This window comes from Apostichopus japonicus, chromosome 22 (genome assembly GCF_037975245.1).
Source record: "Apostichopus japonicus isolate 1M-3 chromosome 22, ASM3797524v1, whole genome shotgun sequence".
Classification (NCBI taxonomy): Eukaryota; Metazoa; Echinodermata; class Holothuroidea; order Aspidochirotida; family Stichopodidae; genus Apostichopus; species Apostichopus japonicus.
Window position 1 is genome coordinate 24,257,112 of NC_092582.1, and position 18,439 is coordinate 24,275,550.

The following is an 18,439-nucleotide window of genomic DNA, read 5'->3' on the forward strand; positions in this document are numbered from 1 at the left end:
TCCAGAAGATGCAAGCTCATATCGTGATTGAGGAATCTTCCTAGCTAGTATGAAGAAACTTTTCCCAGCAATTTCAATTTGAAAAATTTGCAGAAGTAACAGACCAAAGCATCGATAACGCATACAAACAAATACAAAGCTTTTTGCTCAGAGATCTTCTACATCTGGATACTGGTCATGTCACACCTCTTTTGACTACTTGAGCATGTTAATTTGAGCATTCTTGACCAAACAAAATTTTTGACTTTTGCAGCATATTTGAAGGCAATACTGATAACCTCTAAGTGTGACTTCTCAAGAAGTTTACATTTGCAAGAGAAAGTAAACACTTTCCTCAATGAATTTCTAAATTTGAATGCACTTTCTCTTTTTAATCTGTGTTGCCTATTGGTCTCAGCGATAGCTCCAGTGTGCTCAATATTTCCCAGTAGGAAATCAAAACAGACCTGATGAGCTTCATGTGGCCATCAATGTGCCATAGACTGTTAAGACCTGGCACAGAAAAGCTAAGCCTTGAAACTGATGATCCCCACCTACCAGCCGTACCCACAGGGTCAGCTAGGTCCAGAGCAGACCTAACTCTCCTTCGTTGAACTCTAATACCATCTGCTCTCAAGTAGCTTCTCATCATCTGTAGAAAAGAGATGTACATTGGCATTAAAAGGGTGGACTCTCAAAGGGCCATCAGAGTTTATTCATGTGTTCCAAAAACATTCTAAAAACAATCATGGATGTCATTGAGAGCCATAGTGGCACTCTTGCACAATACTGTTGTATATTTATGACAGCAAAGACAGTGAATGACAGTATTTAATATGTAGGTGGTGTGTTCTCAGTTAACCTTTAAACCAGAATGCAAAAATGCAGTAAGTTTCGATGACTTCATTACACAAGACTCAGTATGGACATGGCTGTGATAAATGTCCCGAACCACTGGTTTTATGTGCAATTGCACTATGGTATTATTAAAATAGGTCATTCTACTGTGGCAGAACAAACCACCGAAAACAGTAAAGTTCTTGCATGTTATTCAATATGATCCACAAACTAATATGCTTCCTACAGGTCTTTAGATATCCAATTTACACAGTTTTCAGAGCTTGATGACCAGTAACCTCAGATGACCTTTAATCTCCATAAAAAACACTAACCTTTTGTTCTCAATATGAGACATGCACATGCAAAGTATGACGTTAGTCAGAGTTGCCCTTCTTGAGATAGCACTATTGTTTATTAGCTAAGCATCACAAGCACATACACACACTCCATCACACATGCATACAGTAGGTTTCCCTTATTTAAATCAAAATGAAATTAATACATGTACAGTATTGAAACTGTAGACTACAGTAGTCCTGACTGCAATGCTTAACCATAGCATATGTACTGATACATTTGCCATACAATTGAAATACTTCCATGTGCTGATATTTTGGAAATACTGTAGGTGTATAATGAGAAAAGAGATAAATTATTACTGTTTCACAAGTTGTGATTTGCTTTTCTCTCATTTTCCAGCATTTTAAGTGCAAAAGCCATATACACTTTAATTCATTTTGCAGACAGTGCAGGGATAAATGCAGTATTATCTAACTATACAAGCTTACCTTCTCTCCACTATTAGGAAATTCTCTGTGCAAGTTTGCAGCATGTTCTCGTAGAGAAATATCTGTCATGTTGGTATATCTGGATCTTGCATTTCATCCTTCCTTCTTTAGGATCTTGTAAACCCATGATTTTGAACACTTGAGAGCACTGGCAATCATCTTTGTGGAAAATCCTTTCTCAACAAGTAGTTCCAGTTGTTGCCTTGACACATCTACTGTAACTTTGGACGACCCTTGCCACCTAAAAACAAAGATGAAATCTAAGAAGTCAAAATGATACAGTATTACTTACTGATCTGTTGACACTAATTGAAGGATATTACTTCAGTCATGATGAATTGATGACCTGGGTTTGTGTGATTGCAGAGGACAATTTTTAGTGGTATTTAAAAGGCTTCATGGATGGTTAGCACATGATAGGAGCATATACAGTACCTGTATAGAAATGAACATAATAATGCTCCTTTTAAATGCCTAACAGCCAAGATCGAGTGCCTTACTTTAGGCCTAGTCAAGCAATAAAATACGATGACCAACCTGTTTTTAAGCGTTCTGCAACATAGTGATGTGAATCGTTCAAAGGAGGTGAATCTGTAGATTCCACGGCTTGCAATAGGGCATCAATAAAAGACATCATGTTGTTGAAGTTAGTGTTGCCAATAGTACCATGGAGCCATAAAAGATTTGCTTTGCACAAATCCAACGTTCGTTTTGCGTTTACGATGTCTCCAGTGTCGGACAATGTACGTGAAATGGTTCGAAGATGTCGTGAAATTCCTCTCAAAGTATTACTAACCTCCATCTTGCATTAACGCTAGCTGTACTGTATAGGCATACTGTATCCTACAGGTATATCTTGTTGTCGAACATAGCTGTACTACAGTTATGCTAAACTTAGGTCTTATCTACATAATATGCATATAATTAACTAGTTGTGGAATGAATTCGAGATATCTGAAATTGAATTCGAGATATCTGAAATTGAATTCGAGATATCTGAAATTCGAGATATCTGAAATTGAATTCGAGATATCTGAAATTGAATTCGAGATATCTGAAATTCGAGATATCTGAAAATGAATTCGAGATATCTGAAATTCTATTTCAGATATCTGAAATTGAATTTCAGATATCTGAAATTGAATTCGAGATATCTGAAATAGAATTGCAGATATCTCGAATTCAATTTCAGATATCTCGAATTGAATTCGAGATATCTCGAATTCAATTTCAGATATCTCGAATTCAATTTCAGATATATCTGAAATTCTCTGGTATTTCGAGATATCTGAATTTGATTTTAAGATATCTGCAATTATTTGTAGATATCTTAAATAAATTGGAGATATCTGTAATTTAATTTGAGATATCTGAAATTATTTCGAGATATCCGAAATTCCCGATTAAATGTTAAAATGGCTTTCCATACGCCCCTCCCTTGGCAAATTCCTGGCTACGCGCCTGCAGGCGTAAGTTTTTTTTCCTAGGAGGGTTAGGGGCAATTATCATATATAGGCGTATCCAGACCCTCGCGCATGCGTGTTACTCGTAAACAGTTTTATGGCTAGTAGTAGTACATACAGTGTGTGCGACGCGATTCAAGTTTTGCATATGCGTTCATGCAGCGATGGAGACCTGCTCGACTGACACCCAGATTTTAGACACAATGTACGGATTTCATATGTTGTCATCAATGTGCGCGACGGACATTAATTTAATGGTTTGTTTAATGTTAATCTGCTAGCCTACATTACATGCATTTCTAGCTTCACGGTAAACTTAAATGTTACGGTAAACTTAAAATTCTATACATGATACTAATATAGTAGGCCTACATACAAAATTAAGCCTGCTTTTATGAACTATCAGTTCTATCAGATATTACTATCAGATATTAAATCACCAGCTGCAGACTATTAAGTCACCTACATTAGCCACAATACCTCCAGAAAATTAATAGGGCCTAATTGAAGTGACGATTTGATCGCGCTTTAATTTGTGTTTCTTTAGCCTGCGTCCCATCACTTATATTATTCAATTCTCACTTGATAATTCTTGGCCAAAAAGCAAACTGCATTACGTGTAAAACTGTACAGCGGAGATCTACTGCTTTGTACAGCGTACATAGTGCCCACACGTGTATTAGTTTACAGCGATCAATGAGTAACGCGTGTGTATGAGTAACACGCATGAGCGAGGGTTTGGATACGCCTATATATGATAATTGCCCCTAACCCTCCTAGGAAAAAAAATTACGCCGCCTGCAGGTCAAATTGCGCAATAAACAGATGCTGAGTTGTGTGTGTTCTGGAAAGTCCGTAAGCGCTACAACAGTTAGGCTAGCAACGTTGCCTGTTGCTAACAGTAACATTCTTTTGAGTAAAACTCGTCTATCCCAGGTAGGTAGATGAACCGTTCAAATAAACGTTTACTGGGCCTGAGAATGAGCAGTTTTTGAAGAGGTTCCGAGCCCCATTGTTCGACAGGTTTGTACTTGTAGTAACCGCAGTGTTATTGCGAGTCTGAGAGATCGCTAGGCCTAGTCCCTGGCCAGTCATGTCGTTACTGCTAGTACTAGTACTAGTAGTAGCACTAACGTTATTGTTAGGCTTAGCGACAAGGTTTCTTCTGTTAGTGTCAACATTGGACGCTTTACGCTTCGGTTCTTCGTTGAAGAACCTCGATAAGGTTGCTGACATTGACTCAAACTTAAGCTCAAAATTAATCGCTAAGTCATTCATGTTACTCGAAGTATTTAGCTGGATGATTTAAGAAGTACGTACAGTGTGTATTGAGACTCGGTGTGTGTGAAAACATATACAGTACTACTGCTGTAACAAATTGCAAGTAGGCTATATATACAGTACAGTATTCTTTTGCAATTTGGAACATTTCTTTGCCCATAAACATATTTGCATATACTCATGGCAACGTTACACCATGTCTTCATTTCTTTTAATTATGACTTCATGGTTGCCACTGCAACAAACCAGTGTTTGTCTAACATTTCGATCCTGAAGCAATTCTCCTCTCTATACACTTGACCAGTCTCGAATCGCATTCGATACTGGTCCAGTATACAGAAAGTTGGTTTAGGAATTTATGAATGACCCATAGATAAACCTCTTTTCCACGACTAAATGTTGAACATCTTGTAAGAATGCATTCGTCTTGCCATAAGGTGTTACGTCGATGCCATTGTCGAATAAGTAACTGAATAGGTACTGTAGCAGTTACTCATTCGCGAACGAGGAACGAGGAATAAGTATCTAACTTCACACCGGTGTAGCCGACACACTGCGGCGGTGGTTATTTTATACTGCATGCGAGATTCAGATGGTAGCCTAACTTTTCTTCAATTGTTTTAGTAAATCCATTTGATTGAAACCTTTATCACGGACAGGTGAGTTTGTGCAAGTCTCAAATATGTGAAGCATATTCTAGTTTGATATTGTTATTATGATGTCACCCATGGCTCGTGCTTTGGGGGCTATGAATCACGCGCTATTAGAAGCGTATTCATAGGTTTTGTTTTAAATGATTCGGTTAGTGGGGTTGGAAGACAGCCAAACTGGTTCAAATTGGTTGAGTGCTCATCTGCATATCAGGTTGGCACTCAACCAATCAAGAGTTGGGTGGGGGGTTAGCTGTAAGTTAAGACCAATCGGGTTCAAGGGCAGAGCGTGTGCCCTGTGCATTGGCATTTGCTGCAAATTTCACAAAATGGTTACTCATGATTGCTTTTGGTACTTTTACTGAATGATCCCAAGGTGGTAGTAACAGTATACAGTAGAAATCACGGCTTTCACTAACAGTAGTTCCTCCTAGCTTTTAGTTTCTGAATAAGAACTTACAGTATATGCCAATTTCTAGTGTTTTTGTATGGTTACATTTCTAGGGTACTGTAATGTGTAGTGGCATGGATGAATTAAAACAGCAGGTACACTCAATGCAGCTACAAATTCTGATTCTCCCCTCACCTACTACAGTATGAGCTTTGTGAATTATGAATGTAATCCATTTTGTCACACTGTGTTTTCCACCGTTGAAAAACTATGATGTTCTGTGAAGATTAAACTGCAGGTTAGGACAATTGATTTTCATAACCTTATATAATACCACACTGTACTCTACTAGGCTGAGCTTTATGTAACACAATAACATGCAGGGGAGGAGATGAGGAGAGGGGCATTGAAGAGACCTCTTCGCTATTGGTTGATCATTTCTGGTAAATTTGGATAGATAACGACTAACTGTGTTAATTTAAACAGAAAAAGTTTAGTGTAACCTACTTGAATGCATGCAAGTCTCGTAGAAGGCTGTCTGTAGATTGCAATGATATCCAACCTATTAATGTAAAGTCATGTACAGGAAGAGGAATATGACACCCACACCTGGTACACTGGGCCTTCCATTTTTGATGGAGTCTGCTTGGGGGTCTACAAATCTGGTGCCCTATATTCAGATAAAAAAGTATAATGGGCATGGCAGACAGAGACATTACTCTAAGATCCAAGATATTAAAAAGACATGTTATTTAAAGCAACAGTCTGTGCGAGGCAACCTCTCTTGCTCAAGACACCTACCATCTGCACCCCCCCCCCCCTTCAAAAACCAGGTACAAGGAATCTTGCACATATGGAGCTTCATAAACTTTCTACACCACCTTTGTAATACACTGAGATATTTTGGCACTCTTCAAAGTTGGTGTAGTACACAAATTTTCAAGATCCTTTATTAAAACTACCTTCTGGAGAGATTAAAGAGGACCCTGCTGCACAGTATTATGAAAATCTTCAAGAAATGAAAGTTGCTTTTATTTGACAAAACTTTTTTTGACTTTTAAGTGATGAGCATAATGTTGTCTACCTGTAGATAGCTATCTGCTTTTTATGTTTATTTGCTCACAGAATGGATACCGCTCAACTTTCAATTTCTGCAGAGAGCTCAATGCCTCACAACACAGTTGTAACAAGAAATATTTGAAGTCAATGAGGTTATTTGACAACACAGTAAGAATTATATATACACCATACTGTAGTGGAATACATACACTGTATAATATCATGCTGTGATATGCTTCTATGTGCCATTCAACTGATAATGTCATGTTGCATTTTTGTGTTGAAGGATATGGGTTTGTGACTCTTTACTGTGTGGGATAACCACACGAGGGAGTAATTCATTATCATCATACTTGGCGGGTGGATTTAAGTTTTCTACAGAAGTTGCAAAAATGTGGCAACCGAAAGTCAGAATTTCTCTAAAATGGGTATGATGATACTGCATGGGTTTATACACACATGCTATACACATACAATTGTTTCATATTAATAAGGGGTTTAGCTTCTAAGATATATTCAGGAAAAAAGTGTCTGTAGAGCTTTTGTATCAATTTTTCCTAAGAAGCAAACAAATTATGAAATGATTCCTTATTGGAAGATTGCAAAGAAACTATAACCATTGCGATCTCCTTCGTGTTTGTTGAGTCTCCTCTTCAGTGTGTATAGGCCTAGTTGTAATCTATATGTGCCTCTTTGCTCTGGTGTATTGGAATCAGAATTCACTGTCGATTGAAATTGATGATGTGCTTATGCAGCCTTTAATAATAATGCCATGAGTCATTACAATTTCTCAAGAAAGGGAACCATGATACTTACTTGGTATTATTTTGCCTTCATCCCTCTCCCCTGCATTAAGGAAACCAATAGATATGAGACACAGGGGTTTGGTGATCTGTTGATTAAAGGCATTGAAGACACGCCCGAAACCGCGTGCCGCCATCTGCAAAAGTTAACTTTCCATTGCAAGTGAAGTTTTTTCGTGTCGCTACAAAATGCAGACAGTAATGAAACGTGATACTTTGTTATCTTTAATCTAGACCTGAGATGTCCATCGCTGTTATGTACACTGTGCTGTGGGTATTGATCGTAGCTGCATGTAATGACTGTGCACAAGTGTCCAATTACTGATGGTAGCAAACTGTGTGTATTTTCTGGGATCGATGGTGGTGCCTAACATTTCTGTTACACCTCATTCGAAAGTAGGTCAGATGACCGGCATGAGATACATTCTTTGTGCGTGAGTCTTCAATGCCTTTAAGCATGCCTCTCTTTTCCATTTAATCATTACAGGAATGGCTTTTTCTGTTCAAGTGACTTCTTGCCATTGCACAAATGATACAGAGAGTCTTGTGAGATGTGGTTATTGGCCATCCAGTCCAAGGAAACCAACTTGTGCAATAAGCATCTGCTTGCTAAAATGGATTGCAACATTTCTACTGGAGATGCAATCTTCTCTTAAGTCTATATGCCAATCATTGAAGTGGCTACATGGAATAGCAGGTGACGATGTGAGTATGAAGCAGGCCTCGACAAATACGGTCGCCAACTCGCCAATGAATATATAGAATATTGCGACTGGCTAGCAAAAAATACATCACGATCGACATTTTGGCGACTGGCTTATTCGCTCACTGCCTTTTTACGTTAAGCTTACTATTAACATGTGAGCCAATCAAGAAAGGCCTATTGCCTAATGTAACATATCACAGTAGTATTATCAAGTGCACTGTTACAACACAGAGATTTTTCAGATGCGGGGACTTTATGCGAAGTGTAGTGATACGAACTGAACTTTCAAGGGAACTCAAACATGAAATCATAATTTTACCGAAATAAAATTTCATATCTCGAAATGAACAACAGGAAGTTTTTTGGATTACTTGTTTGTCATAAAACATTTATAATTCTCGAGACCTGACCAATGAAAGCAGTAAGTCTGACACTCAGTATTGGATGGACAATAATAATTCAACATGTCGTAATACTGACTGCACATTGATGTTCCCAGGAAGCAATGCGATGTTGTTTTATCAGTGAGTAACCATTTGAAGTTAAGCACACATAGGGGACACTCCACTGCATCTAACAAATGTCTTATTTAATACTTTAGATGGTTCGCTTTCTTGTCTCAAGTTGCTTTTTAAAATAAAAAGTTGTTTTTTACACAGTTTAAACAGCCAAAAGGAAATACATATCTTAGCTTTGATTTTCATGGATATTCTGGTATGATGTTACATGCAGGCATTGATGTAGGAGTTTGTTGACCAACAGTTATGTGCTGCTTGCTTTTCAGTCATTTAGTGAGCACATCTCCTATATCTTCATTTACAAGCAAAAATTGAATCCGACTAACATTTGGAATTTTCAGATATCCTACCTGTATCACACCTTAACAGATGAGACCTTTGAGGAATTCCGTCACTTTTACTTTTTGACCAGCCACCTACAAGGAGAGGGTCTCGATATAGATGATGGAACATCTTGTCCCGCTTGTCCAAAGGTAAAGTGAAACCTGAATTTAATCATACAAATTACTTAACTCTTGCATTAAATTTATACAAAGGTTTGCAACTGGCAAGTTATAATAGCATTACGAGAATCCTTCAATGACGATGACGATGCCTTGCCTGATCTAAAGAGTGGAGTACTAAGAAATGTTTGCAAATATTTGAATACCTTAATGTTAAACTTTTAGCATCATTCTGTATCTTTAGCATTCACTTGCCCCCCCCCTCTGTTATTAATAATTTATTGGATTCTCAGCTGTCAATTTTGGGCAAAAATGTTGCTTTAAATTTGCTACAGCTCAAATAAATACAAATGTTAGGGTATTCTGCTCCTCTATCATGTTTGAAGTTATGATTATTGCCTAGAATGTTCCTGTAGTGCAAATTTCAATGTCTCTACAGTGAACTCTTTATTTGGAATATTAATTTGCATGCTCTAAAAATTTGTGACAGCTCATTCAAAGATATTTCATGCTAACACCAGGAGAACCAATGCTGAAGTCCATCACTAATTGTCCTTCACAAATTGGAGAATACTTCTTAACATATCACAGGGTGTATTAAAGCAGCATTTTGCATCCTTTTTTTTCTCAACCTCACTGACTCCACTATGCCATAACGACATACATAACTAGCTTATCTATTCACATCTTACTTCAAATGGTGGCGTAAAAGTCTAAAAATTTACAACTTTCAACTTTGTTTTTCTCAAAGATATTTTACGTTGGGATCCCAATAAACCTCGCCTATAATATAAATATTTAAACCCTACGAACGTCATTGACCAATACGTAATGCAACACCATGCTTGATTTGTGCACAGTCTATATGGCAATTGTACCAGGGAGTTCCATAACAACTCCCTGGTTGTACCAATGCAACGTTTTGAATCTATTGTTAGCAACGGCTCATAACTAAACCTGCATCTCTGATTGGTTGAATTCAAACTAGTGGGTTTGGGGGAACTGTATGCGATTAATTTTAAATGTGGATTTTGTCGGTGGACACTTTTCTCTTATTTGCAAATGTCCTTAATTACTCGCCAATTAACGCTGTTTGCAGGGAAAAAAATGGCTAATATCTTAGTTTGCTGTTTTTGATTGATATGTATAAAAACCTCTATGGACATGTCAAAAAAGTGGAAAAAGGCGACAAAATGCAAAATGTTGCTTTATTTTTTTGCCTTGCTAATATTAAAAAAGTAACAAGAAATAATATATTATCATGAAAGCATACTGTATGTAGTTACAGTGTTGGAATAAGCAAACATGGACCATTTCAGCTTTAAATCAATCATAAAAAGTAGATTTGTTGCACTCTCTCCAAACTGAAATGATGCTTTGTTTGCACACTTAACAACTGGAATCCTGAAAATATTTTAAGTAGATCAGTACTATTTTTCTCAAGTCCCTTGAGAGGACAGAATAGCATGGATTAAAGCCTATTACAATACATAATCCCTCATCAATCTTGTTTGTCTTGCCATCTTTATCAAGAGGTTTGTGTCTGTGAATATGTGGTTTAAATGTTAATCCCACCACTATTTACATGCAGTATGACATGTGTCAATTTCATTTACAGTTTATGGTAATCTTTCTTTTTACATTTTTTCTACTCCCCTAATAGGAAGAGGGGAACATTTTTGTCAGTTTTGATGCCAACTTTGGCCTTGTCAGAAAGAGCAACTCAGGCACAAGTTCACAGCCACTGAAGCATGCTACAAGGTGCTTCCTTGCTGATAAAGAAGGTAATTCTTTTGTAGACAGCTACCAATCTGATGAAGTGAACAAAGAAGACACTATGGTAGGAGACTTACACACTTGGAAAACAAAGACTTTCAAGCTATCATGTCAAAGTTCATGTATTTTCTTTTTGCCTAGGTAGAAGTTCAGATATTTATGATCAGTTAATGATGTAGTATCAAATGATGAGCTCACATTCTTAAACAATAATGTTTGTCCTCCTGACCTAACTCAGTTGCTGACCTGGGAGTGACCTTCTGGATTTTTTGTCCTAAATGAGAAGTTTGAACTTTTCTCTTGTTGAAACACAGTGTTTGTATTCATTGAACAAAAAATATACATAAAATTATCTCATCTGAAATCTACCATATATCTGCAATTCTGATCAGCTCAAATGGTACAGCTTTTGCAGGCAACCTGATCATTTCGAAAAGGAGGGTGGTGGGGTGGGCGTTTATCTAACTAAACGGAGGTATTGCCCTTTAATGACTATATAATTGTTATCTTTGCATGCCTGCACCTGCAATCTACTTAACGAGTACAGTATGTCTCTGAGTTTTGCACCTGGTTGGTGCACTCGAGTCTATCTTCTTTTGTGTTCTCTTGCTTTCAGTTGTTTCAAAATTATTGAACTTCTTGAGTTATTATTCAAGTACATTCATTTTAGCCACATTTGAAATGTGCAATCTCCTTTCATGTACATTGTGTTGTATTTTGTGTCGTATCTCTAGGATTGTAGCAACTTCCAGACAGCCAATGCAATTTGCTCAAAGACCAAATCCGCAAACTTGTCATCAAAGGGTGTCTTCGGCTGTGCATGTAGACATGGTATTCCTCACCTTTCCTTAAGCATGTGCTGTGTCGGGTGTCCGCCCAGGCCTTACATCGTACTCAGTACGCACTAATATTTTGTAACATTCGGCGCTCGTTAAATTCCACCGAGATTGCAAAGCACGACCCGCATAGAGACGATATACAGACGTAAACAACAATCTCACGAAACTCAGGTCTTTCCCGACTTGAAGGTTAAATTATAGTTTGAAACTTACTCTTTACACTGATCGGAATATTTGAGTGTCCGATGTCAACCTCCATTGCAAAGAATCACAGTCTTGTAAGTGATGTTGGCGATATTTTGAGATGGATTTGCGTTTGGCTGAATCGCTTTCAGTACCAGTCTTACTACACATTTATATACCGTTGTTTTTCGTAGTTACCAGATTCGCGATTATCTGATTTGATTTCATCTGATTTACCTTTTCCCGAGGTTTATCCTCAAGTGCCCCTACCATTGTTTTGCCCAATACATTTCACGATATACCACAGGCCCTGCCCGTTTAGCTATAAATTATTAGACCCACAATTGCTATTGTTCGAGTATCGGTACCGTTAACGCTGCGTTATTGATGAGTAAGCATTAGTCATTGTGTTGCCAATCAGTTGCCGATCCGTGATTATATTTAATCAAATTTTAAGGCTGTAATTATTAGAGGGTTAAAACTATTTCATTATTGGGGGATAATACTAGGTTAAGTGGTCATTTGATTCACTTATATTTATTAGATATCATTACATTTTACATTTGGTTAAACCCCTTGGAGACATGATTTAGAGAGAACATTTTGCTCATGAGACCCACAAGGGTGGGCGGTTTGTGGACATTTATGTTGGGTTGGGGCCTTATAAAATACTTACATCCTCGGTATTTTAGTGATTCTTCCCATGTTTGTCGAGCTTCAGACTGGAACATTTTCAGATTTAAAGGGCTACATTGTCAATTAATGGTGTAGTTTTAAGAAGTGTGTATGCATTTTCTCTCTTGGTTATTTTGAATGGCCTTTATTGTTTTATCTTGACAGTTTACCTTGAAATACAGACAGTGGAAACCAAGTACTGACCTTTGGCCGTTGTTTCTATTTCATGGTTAAAACTCACTGGGGAATTCGGGACACACCTATACGCACCCCCTGAACCCAGTAAATGCGCCATGGTGAACGGTGAGTATATCAAGTTGTGCTATGATTGTAACTCAAGTTCTGTCAAAAGTATAGAATTTACTCTGAGTGAGAAATTTAATTCAAATGTATAAAAAATAAACAAGTTATAATACAATCAAATTAAGAAATAATCAGCTAGCTACATTTGTTGATCAGGAAGTTATATCATTATTTTTGCATCCATGATACAGGGAACAGGGTGTTGTGCTGCTTCAGTCAATTCGTGTAAAGAACCTTGTACTATAAGCTCTGCAGTACCCTAGTAGCCATGTTTGGGTATGCACTGAATAGTAATACTTCCATGGGCAAGTTTGATGGTATAGCTTAGGATCTTTCAACCACTTGGGCTGAATATGCCAATTTGATGTGGTTAGGAATGGCCGATAGATATGAAGCCTGTAAAATGTTTGTCATAGTGCAGATGCTATGTAAACATATCTTTGACTCTTTCAAGATCCTCTGCCATATTTTAAGCCTAATTTATGTGTCACAAGTATGAAATGTTGAGCATTAATAGAGAATACCAAGATATCCACTGATAGACAGGCCACAGCTACTGTTATTTCTCACATAATCTCATTCCATAAGTTATTGTATCTTTAACAAAGGAATATCATTACTGAAATATCTTTTCATGGGCTCTGTGCCACATACACTTCCTTGACGATAGGTCTGATGAAATGGATTAGTAGGCATAGTACAAATGCATAATGTTTGTGTTGCTTTGATTCATGATGATGTTAGTGAAGTTCAAGTGATGTAAACCAAAACTTCAAACCTATTTGGCACATTTGCATGTCAAACTCAACTTGCAAGAACTCTTTTGACTCTCAGGAATGAAATTTAGTTTGCATACTTCAGAAACTAGTGCATTGTTTGTAGTAACTCCTGAAGGTTATTCATCACATGAACACAATGAGATATGCTGGTTGTTGTCATGTGCATTCCTGAATGAAGTCCGGAACTGCTGTTCTTTGCCCTCTTTTTATTTGAAGACTATGCCTTTCTTCAGAGTTCAGACCCAACTACTATATCCTTTTAGAGATGTTAACATCTTTTCTTAGTGATGATAAGATGCATCAGAGGTGCAAAGCACACTCAGTATCCTCAATCGAATTAATGCATTCATTGATGTTGTCATCCTAGAAGCCTGCACATGTATCGTAAAGTGTATGCCCTCCCTACGCTGCATGTCAAGTTGTATGTAATTGGTTTCTGTAGTATTTACACACCATATATTAATGTTTATGTGGTGTAACTTGGCCATTGTGGTAACATGGATATCAAACTGCTGTATATTTAGTATGTCTGAGAAATTGGTGTAGCAAAAGATTGCTTCTGATCATGCTCTTTTATTTACTCATCCCGAGCATGAAAAAGTAAGGGATAATTCTAGTGAACAATTTAAAGCATTTTCTGATGGAAATTTTGTATACATCGTCCTCATAGTTCTTATTCTCTTTCTAACCAAGTGAAACTTGTCCCCTTTTGATGTTTTCTGCTTGTATCTACTTTTAAATATTCACCAGTTTCGCACTAAAAGAACCATTTGTTTGAGCACATCTATTGGGTGAATGACGTAATGTGTGCAAATTGGCAAAACAATCGACTTGCAGTTGGCAATTCCATTTCCGCAACATATATACTCACTCTCACAAGTACACGCACAGGTGATTCCCTATTATATATTACTGTACGTACACATTGTGAACATATACAGCCCACCATGATCACTTGATCATACATAGCTAATCACTGGTAATATTGATGCAGATTTAGATTACATTTGCACTTGAAGATCTGTGTTATTTGCCTAAATTTAGCACCCTATATTGCAAAAGCACTCTTGTATTAATTAATGGTCTTGCCATGGTATGAAATGAGCTCTGTACTTTCCACAGTAATTCTGAATAAGGATCATCCTAAGCCTTGAACTAACAGTAAGAATTTTCTCTCAAGTCCTAAGAGGGCACAAGAATTGAAAGGTATATTAGCAGCTTTTTCCATGTTAATAGTTTTAGGTAATTTTTGTCCTTTTACAGGTATGCATACCCGGCACTACTGTTAAAGAAGTTGGTTGGTGGCAGTACGTTACACTATCATGTAACTTATGATATTGCGTGCAAATTCAAAGGACACATTAAGGTGCGTACCTCTAACACCTGTATGTGGAATACAATATGCCCAATACGTAATGTATTTTCCTTACCATTGGAAACAGATTCACAATGTAGAGTCAATCTAGGTTTCAGAGTGATTTCTAAATCTTATTCCTTGAATTCGTTGTGGCACATTGTTGTATTAATTGAATTTCATGTAGGAGGAAAATATGCGTCACATTCTTGGCTCATACTAGTACTATTCACTATAGATCTGTCTGACCATCGGTTTGCCCATCTGTCTGTCTGTCCGTCTGTCAATAACTACATATAGAATGCTACTATTCCTGCATTCGGTCGTGAAAATTTATCACAGTGATCACCATGTTATGGGCATTACTAGTGCTCAGGAAGCTTAGGTCAAAGTTCACTTACAGTAAGAGTCATCAGCCATTTTGTGTAAACACAAAATATGCTTCTCCTCCCACAGTTGCATTAGATGGACAATGACAGTTGGTTACAGTTATAATCATAGGCTATGCAGTGGCCTACATGGGATGTTCAAGAAGTAACATCGTGTGTGCCTACATTTATCACTAAGGAGTTTAACAATGTTTGAAATGATGATACTGTAGCTCTCTAAGGTGTAGGAGTAAGCATGTAGCCAACAGCCATATGCCCCCAGTCTGTATCAAGTATACATCAGCATGCATGAGTGAGAATTAATTGCCTTTGCATAATTTTAACTTTATCTGAAACACCAATTACTGGAATCCAATTAGAGCACATTAAATTGCATGCAGTGCAAACCTTCTTTGCCAACTCATGTCTCGTAACCATATAACATTTCTTGGTACTGACCAGAACTGAGCCTTTCAATGGTAAGTGGGACCTCATTGCTGATCCACAGCACAAACCACTGTATACAGGTACATTTTGTTGACCTTATATGTGGTCATTTCCTTTTCAGTAATGTGATACCCATTTCTTATACAGATTAGCAAGGATATTACAGTGTAAATGTTGCAGAACAAAAAGATAAGTTTTGTACCAAAATGGAAAAAATGTTATGAAATAGTAGTTAAGTACCTTTTACCAATCTAAGATATTAAATGCTTTTACTATAACTATCTCCTTTTTTGCAACTTGGTAACAGTAAGTGATTGCTGTGTTTATTGGTCATTGCATGAAAACTACAGCCCCCTTTCTACCATAGCCTTGCAAAATCCATCTTCCCTAAATATGCACTGTTGGTGCTCTTGTTACTGTAGTACATGATACATGACCACAAAACTGTCTAATTAATGTCCATGAAAGTGCCAATTGAGTATAATGCAAACAACAAATTTATATTTTGAATTAAATAAATCATTAACAATTGTTCTTTATCCACAGAGGAATATGCCGGAATTGGGAGGTTTTGATATGGCACTGCCTGTATTTCATGCATATGGACATAAACTTCATTGCCAGGTAAACACATGCACGCTTCTGACAAGTTGTCCGCTTTCCTCTCGTACAGAATTTTTGGTTTACTATTCATTTTTTAGAACAGGCTTGCAAGTGTCATATGCCACCTAGTTTTATAATTGAGGTAGTTGTATGAGTATGTATGTACAAATACTATTTTATTGGGTGTGTGTGTGTGCAAGGGTGCGTTTGTTTTTCTATCTGACCGAGGACTTGAACAAAAGAATTTCAGGTCCTCGGTTGTGATTTCTAAAGAATCACCACGTCCTCGGAAGAATTCTGTTGTATGGGGTATTGTTAAGGTTAGGGTACGTGGATTTGAACAATGGAAAATACAATAGGGTCCTCGGTCTGGATGTAATACAAACACGTGTGCAGGTGAGTGTGTGTGCCTTGAGTTGATTGGAGACCATTATAGTTTTTAAATTGTGCATGTAACTATGAACCTAAAGTAAGTACCAGTATTATATTGTTTTTGGTGGCTAGTGTACTAGATGTATATATGGAGCACATGTATTGCATTATATGTTAGTCCGCTGGGAGTTGGGGCACGGTGAGGGGAAGGCCAGTTTAACCTGCGTCATTTGCAGAAATTTGTAAATTAATTTTTGGTCTCAATTCGTTTTGTTGATCTATCAACTTAAGTGCTCCCATTTCACCTTGTCAGTGCATGTTATATTTTGAAAAAATCTGTGGTTACATAACATCATTCGTAAGTGACATTACAGGCTAGACAGGTACAGTCTGCTCTGTTTGCATTCTGCTTAGATGCTTTTTGTACAGAGAACATGTGTATTGGCTTTAAAGCAATATGTTCATTGGTTGGTAGATCAAGCACATCAGATCATAGGCGTAGGAGCCTAATTTGATTTGGGGGGCTGTAACGACTTGCCCGAAAAATATAACCAAAATTTTTCGCGCCACATCTTAATGTGCATATCATATAGGTGTTCGTCGGGTATTACATCACATGCAAATAACCGATAAATGCCTATATGATATGCACATTAAGATGTTGAACGCGCGCGGAGCGTGCAAAAAATTTTGATTTATTTTCCGTGTTATTACCCTTCCACATTGGTTATAATTATTGGGGAAGTCGTTACAATAATAACGATAATAATAATATCATTATAACCATTGAAAAACACACTGCAGATTTTTCTTCTTTCACTAGGTGCCCGAAAAATGCTCAGCATATTGCCCGAATTTTCACCAAAATAATTGAAAAACACACTGCAGATTTTTCTTCTTCACTAGGTGCCCGAAAAATGCTCAGCATATTGCCCGAATTTTCACAAAAAAAATTGAAAAACACACTGCAGATTTTTCTTCTTTCACTAGGTGCCCGAAAAAATGCTCAGCATATTGCCCGAATTTTCACCAAAAGATTTGGTTGGGGAGGCTGCAGCCCCCCCCAGCCCCCCCCCCCCGCCTCCTACGCCTTTGCATCAGATCATGCGGCGAGTAATGACTTATTCAGTGCTGGCATGCTATATTAAGGGCCAATACACCAGATCTTTACTTTACTAATAGAGATTTGTGAATTTTGCTTTAAATTAATAATTATCAGCATTCTCTGTTTTTTTTTTTGGTGGTGTAGATGTCGTATAGCACAGGATGGAAGAAAGCGTTTGGCCTAAGGGACGGGGAGTGTATGGAACGTATATGGTCATTTCTGAGAATTTAGTTCTCTCATATCACCGAAGAGATGACCCAATCACACAGGATCGATCTTCTAAGCGATGCACTGTTGCATTATTCTGCATGCAAACTTGCAAACCTTAGTGAGTTACTTTAATGAATGCGCCTTACACGATCAGTTATTGATGTTAAGTTAATGACTACCATGTGCATATACATCAACTATCTCAGTCAGTACAGTAAGACAACTTTCTCAAACAATATGACAGACCATTTCTACCAATACTGTGTGCCACAACCAATTTGTTTCAGTATTACACAATTCTAGATGACTTTGTGGGACAGGTATCCATTGGAGGACGCCAGATAAATAATCTTAGATATGCTGACGACACTACCCTACTTGCAAGAACAGCAGCAGAGCTTCAAGACCTTATTGAAAGAGTCAAGCAATCCAGTGAGGAATACGGACTGTACCTCAATGTTAAGAAGACAAAGGTTATGATATGTGGAGGAAAGAATGACCATC

The 18,439-nt window shown here is 37.5% G+C and overlaps 2 protein-coding genes across 21 annotated transcripts in view; one reads left to right on the forward strand and one right to left on the reverse strand.

Moving 5' to 3' along the window:
* LOC139963637 (uncharacterized) overlaps window positions 1-18,439 on the reverse strand; it is a 664,171-nt gene that overhangs the window by 446,125 nt on the left and 199,607 nt on the right. The gene's annotated exons all lie outside the window — the stretch shown is intronic.
* Window positions 1-18,439, forward strand: part of LOC139963627 (uncharacterized) — a 160,804-nt gene that overhangs the window by 2,354 nt on the left and 140,011 nt on the right. For 14 of the 17 annotated variants that reach the window (XM_071964624.1, XM_071964625.1, XM_071964611.1 and 11 more), the window contains exons 2-8: window positions 7,742-7,959; window positions 8,820-8,951; window positions 10,585-10,761; window positions 12,560-12,697; window positions 14,740-14,842; window positions 16,192-16,269; window positions 17,870-18,053. In XM_071964624.1, coding sequence (XP_071820725.1) covers window positions 7,742-7,959; window positions 8,820-8,951; window positions 10,585-10,761; window positions 12,560-12,628 — 596 coding nt within the window. In that variant the 3' untranslated portion in view covers window positions 12,629-12,697; window positions 14,740-14,842; window positions 16,192-16,269; window positions 17,870-18,053. Of the gene's footprint in view, window positions 1-7,741; window positions 7,960-8,819; window positions 8,952-10,584; window positions 10,762-11,446; window positions 11,595-11,674; window positions 11,815-12,559; window positions 12,698-14,739; window positions 14,843-16,191; window positions 16,270-17,869; window positions 18,054-18,439 lie in introns of those variants that run through there. The other 3 variants (XM_071964622.1, XM_071964627.1, XM_071964626.1) reach the window with 3 other exon arrangements.